The sequence below is a fragment of the Castanea sativa genome, chromosome 12, assembly GCF_040712315.1.
Source record: "Castanea sativa cultivar Marrone di Chiusa Pesio chromosome 12, ASM4071231v1".
In the NCBI taxonomy this organism is placed as follows: domain Eukaryota; kingdom Viridiplantae; phylum Streptophyta; class Magnoliopsida; order Fagales; family Fagaceae; genus Castanea; species Castanea sativa.
Genome location: NC_134024.1, coordinates 22,649,624 through 22,655,130, shown reverse-complemented (window position 1 = coordinate 22,655,130; position 5,507 = coordinate 22,649,624). Strand labels below are relative to the sequence as shown.

At 36.8% G+C, this 5,507-nt stretch overlaps 1 protein-coding gene across 1 annotated transcript; it reads left to right on the top strand.

Annotated features, from left to right (window-relative positions):
- The first annotated feature begins 308 nt into the window (after positions 1-308).
- LOC142618333 (uncharacterized) lies at positions 309-4,177 on the top strand. The gene is made up of 5 exons (XM_075791246.1): positions 309-516; positions 1,387-2,011; positions 2,309-2,623; positions 2,727-3,799; positions 3,913-4,177. Exons 1-5 carry the CDS (start codon positions 403-405, stop codon positions 3,997-3,999), a joined length of 2,214 nt encoding a protein of 737 aa, XP_075647361.1. The 5' UTR covers positions 309-402; the 3' UTR covers positions 4,000-4,177.
- The last annotated feature ends 1,330 nt before the right edge of the window (positions 4,178-5,507 follow it).

Here is a 5,507-nt window from a genome sequence, read left to right as displayed (position 1 = left end):
ACAATTCAATGATTTTATTTCCACACATCGTTGGTCCAATGTCTCTTTATTTTGCCACCCAATTTACCAAACAAGACTAAAATCAAATCAGACTACAATTAAATTCTGATTCATTCACTTGCCCACACAGACACAGCACCCAAACCAAACGTCGTTGTTTACAACTTAAACCATACTCAAACACTGCCCTATTCAAAATTCAAAATTCAAATTCCACGCTCTCAACGGTCATATTCCCTAGGGTTTCTTCAACGTCTCTTTCTCTCTCTTACATATATATACCCCAAACCCATTCCCATCTTGTCTCTCATCGCCTCCATTGTCTCTTTCTTTGTATCCAACATCTCTTACAATCTAGAACACACACACACACACACACACACACACACTCTCTCTCTCTCAATGGATTTCCACAGCCTTGCAAGGAAGGAGCTTCAGGCTCTCTGCAAGAAGAACAAGATCCCAGCCAACATGACTAATGTTGCCATGGCTGATGCACTCCAAGCTCTTCAAAATGTAATCTTTTTTCTCATCCCTTCAATACCCATTTCGCATCTTTCTTTCTTCTCTGTCTGTTTGCTGGGAAACTGTTGGAAAATTAAAAAAAATATGACAATTTTCGATCTTTTCTTTCTCTGGTTTACAATACCCATTTCATATTCTTCTTTCTAGTCTCTTTTATTTAGATCTTTATATGAATCGATGCATTTTAATTCGAATCTATTAATGCCCATTGCGTACCTTTCGTTATTCTCTGTTTGGTTGTTGAGAAATCATTACAAAAAGAAAAGTTAATGAATCCTTTATAAGCCATCTTTATTATTTGTTGGCATCAATCTACAAGTAAAGAAAGACAATGGTTTACTAGCATTCTTTTTCTATTGTTTTGATTCAATCTCGATGTAAATACTGAATCTGTTAATCTTCCTTTCAAAATATTTAAACATTCAAATCAAATCGATGTGTCAAGTAGAAGGGCTCGAAACAAATCATAGAAAAATGAAAGAAAAGTTAGCGTTTCTATAACTTTAGAGTTCTTGACAGTCCGCTTTGTTTGCTAAACAAATCATAGGAAAAGAAATGTCAATTTCAATTTTCTTCATACTCTTCTTGCTTGTATCTTTTATCTCGAATTTAGATCTTTATATAGTTTAATTCGAATATATTAATCCCCATTGTGTACCTTTTGATTCTCTGTTTACCAATTACCATAAATTGTTGGGAACCAAACAGATCTAGTTGCCCATGAACCTGTGCGTAAAGGAAGACAATGATTTCCAAGAATTCTTTTCCCATTGTTTGGATTCAATTTCTTTGTAAATTCATAATCTGTTACCTCTTACTTTCAAAATATTTCGACACTCAATCCAAATTGATGTGTGTCAGGTTGAAGGACTTGAAGAATTCTTGAATCCATCTGATTCAAGTCTCTCTCAATCTCCGGAGAAAAATGTGAATGGATCGCCAAACATTCCTCACACAGCCGCCAGGGCCTCAACTCGCAGAAAACCCACAAAACAAGAAACCGAAAGCACACAACCATTGACGCGAACTCGTCGTGGTACGAGAGGAAGTGCCATTCAAGGCATTGATCAAGAAAACAAAGATGTGAATGTACTTATAACCCCGGCACCGACAGTGCCAGGCAGCCGCAGAAGAGTGCCCGCAGCTTCGTCTCGCAGAAAAATTGAGACCCAGTTGAGAGAAGCTGAAGAGGATGAGAAGAGCGAGGCTCAAGAGAGGAGTGATGTGGTTGAGACTCCTGTGGTGCCAAGCACCCGGCGAAGAGCTCCAGCCACTTCGGCTCTCAGGAAGTTGGAGACGGAGAATTCAGTGCAGCGAGTGTATAGTACAAGGCATTCAGTGAGATTGTTGGAGAAGAACCTGGGTAAGATGAATTTAGTGGAGAATGGAAAGTCAGAAACTGTCAAGATTGATGACTTGTCTGAAGAGATGACTGATAGTTCAGAAATTTCAGAGCTTTCTGTTCAATTTGAAAAGGAAATGTCTGGTATGAGTTTTTCAATATTCCAGGAGCAATTCCATTTGAAGTTTTTTTTTTCCCCCTTTTTAGGCCATTTGTTTGTTTAGAAATCTAAGGAATTAGGGTTTTTATTCAACATTTTTAACTTCTCTTACTATTACATATGCAATTTTCTCAGCATACACGTGCTTTTGTGTGACATAAGTGCGAATTTTCTAAACAAAGAATCTAGGATCTACTCTTCTTCTCTAGCACTTCTGGACAAAATGGAAGAGCACGTATATGATATGATGTTCTCTGACATTGTTTATAATTTTATCTCAGAAGCTAATACACAAACAGTATCAGAAGTGGGTCCAGAGGAAACCAATGATTCTGAAGTTCTATCGGATCCAAAACCAGTTGAGTCAATGGAGATGGAGAGGGAATTGAAAGTTGATAATAAAGATATGAACAAGAGTGATGGTGAGTCTAAAAAAGATAATTTGAAGTCTGAGATAGCAGATAATTCAGGTGTCGTTAAAGTTTCAGAGACTATTGATGAAGCCGGAGATGAGGGTTCGGATGAGTCGGATATTATTTCAAGTGAAAAGTTGGAGATGGCAATAGATGGGGATCATCAAACTGTAGATGAGAAGGGTAAGTTTTGTTATGTCATTGTTTTTTATTGTCATCAAGGATGTTCTTCATTTTAATTCATATATTGTTTCTTTTTTCATTAACGTTTTTGTGAATGTTCCAGTTACTGAGCAAGACACAAGATCTGAGGATTCTTTGGCTGTTAAAGAATCCAATGATGCTTCTGCTAAGGATATGGACCATGTTTCTGAATCTATGTCCCCACAACATGAATGTCAAAACCTGGCAAGCAAAGACTCAGAACTGAACGTGACAGAGTCTGATGACCACAGCAATTGTGATTCTGAAACAGAGTCCACCACTGAAGGGGAGTCAGATTCTGAATCGGAATCTGCCACTGAAGGGGAGTCTGATGAAGAGATTGCATCAGATGAAAACTCATCTGAGTGTGAAGAAAACTACAGTGATGATGATGCAGAAACAGAAGAAGAAAAGGACTTAGAGGCTCCAGTTCTTCCTATTGGTTTTGAGAAGTTGGAGAACAACCATTCTGGTTCTGAAAGCATTGTAGCTGAACAATCGGACATACAGGTTTCTGTTGAGAATCAGGCATCTACTAAGGAAATTTATAATACTGAAGCATTGGTTGATGTGTATGTGACTGAAGCAGAAGAATTTGCCATGAAAACCAATGACCAATCATCGGTTGAAACTCCGATATCTATGAAGAATATGAGTCCAGATCTCCTAATTTCTGACTGTGAAGTCACATTATCAACTGTGGCAACAAATTCAATATCTGAGGACAAGATTTCTTGTCATGCTGAGGATCCAATGGCCAAGGCAGAAGAGATGCATGACACTGTTGATGTTTGTGTAATGCCAGCACATGAATCAAACATGAGTAGTGATCTAATTTCCGACAGCAAAGTCACCTTTGAAATTCCATTTCAACCATTTGCAGCTGACCAGCTTTCGGGACAGTTTCCTCGCCCTACTCAGTTGACACCAAGGAAATCTTCAGCTATAAAAGAATCAACAATTCAGAAGGTCGCTGATGTTTCGGATGATGATGAGGAAAACATTGACACTGGTAATGTCGAAGTGGAGCTTGATAAGGAAAAGGCAAAGCCAGATGAATTGGCAGGAAAGAGTTTAAGGCAGCTCGCAAAGATGTTGAAGGAAATGCATATTAAAAGCAATAAAAAGCACAATACAGATAAAAGTGCCACTAAGGTGAGTCTATTCGCTCTCACAATCCTTCTGTGTCTCCTTTCCACTGGTAATTGTTAGAGCTTATATCAATGGTTATACTGTACCAACTGTGTTTTTTGTCAAATGATGTGCAGGGACATGTTGGGAAGAAAAGAATTGCCTTGCAGGCATTGCCAGAGAACTGTAGTATGGCTGTGGATGAGGGTTTGAAGGAAAATTGAAATACCTAAATGCAGGAAGGGATATATAAGTGTATGAAACCTTGCCTTGAGTATTGTTTCTATTTTGGGAATTTTAGTTGAGAGGGCCAATGATAGAGGAGGGTTTAAACCTCGGTTTGCCTGCTTATTATGTGTTTCTTTTCTTGTGCAAATGAGAATCAGAAGTTTGATTGGATTTTGTTTTTGGTCATTTATGTGGTTTAAACCTGGGTTTGCGCCTGCTTATGTACACAAATTTTGCAATAATATGTTGACTCGCCCAATAATTTGTTGGTGTTGGGTTATGAATGAAAAGCTATGCCTGCTTATCCATCTAGCTCATTTTTGTCAATGTTGCCTACCAATAAATTATCTTTTAGCAACCCCGCAAATGATCCCAGATCCCCCAATCTGCAGATTTGGTGATTCTCAGGTTTTGAACTCAGATTCTTTAATTTACCTTCTTTTAACGAAGTTCGTAAGTTTATTGGGAGAAAAAAAAAATTGTAGCAAAGCTCATGCAATGTGTTCGGGCAATGTGTTCTCTCACTTCTGAACATCACTGGGCTCAGCCACTCAGGTTGTGCGAGAAAATCATGGTGCACCTTATTCAAAACAAGAGCCAGCAGAATCTCAGAAGTCAGAACGGCTAGGCTGCTAGCAAAGCTCATGCAAGGATAAATTTGACAAATTATTAATCTGCACCAAAAATCACCCATATACCGTGCTCTATGGTATTATTGATTCGGACGCATGTAAGGAGTTTTATTCACTACTTTAGAGCAATAAAAAAAAAATCACCCATATACCGTGCTCGATGGTATTATTGGCTACAAAATATCGTGGAGCGTTTTTATTTTTACTAGTTGCAAACCAGAGATGGCAAATCGGGTTCGGGTCATATTCTAGTTGACACGGCTAACTCCTATTCGCGTTCAACATGCGAACTTGTCTGACCCATTTGACCCGTTTAGCTTATAAAGTTATTAGTTATTTTGATATTATTTCTTAATTAATGGTTTTTTTATATGTTTATAATATAATTGTAATTGATATGGAAATTGATAAAAATTATATAGGTTTGGTATGGCCTATTGATAAAAAAGATTATTAAATTGGTCATTTGTATTGACTTTTGCATGACTCATTAATTAAACGAGTTAAACGTGTTGAATCAAGTTAACCTATTTAACACAAATTGCCACCCCTATTGCAAACTCATGTGATGCGTGTGAATAAATAATTATTTTATAATTAAAATATAATATATTATTTTATCTAAAATTTGTTGAAGATAATTTGTTATTATTAAAAATTAAACAATTTTATTCAGTCCAATTTGGTCCACTTGATCAATTTGGGTCCCTTCTCATCCATTTTGGACTAATTGAGCTTTTAAATTGATTCTTTTTATATGTTTTTTTTTCAATTTTAGCTCAAAAATTCTTTTTATTATGAAATTTTATTATATTCGGACTAAACTCTTTATTTTGAGTTAAAAAAATACAAACAAAATAAATATTAGAGAT

Coding starts and splice junctions, on each gene's coding strand:
- LOC142618333 (XM_075791246.1), top strand. CDS start 403: ATGGATTTCCACAGCCTTGCAAGGAAGGAGCTTCAGGCTCTCTGCAAG. Junction 2,012..2,308: donor ATTTGAAAAGGAAATGTCTG/GTATGAGTTTTT, acceptor ATTTTATCTCAG/AAGCTAATACACAAACAGTA. Junction 3,800..3,912: donor CAGATAAAAGTGCCACTAAG/GTGAGTCTATTC, acceptor AATGATGTGCAG/GGACATGTTGGGAAGAAAAG.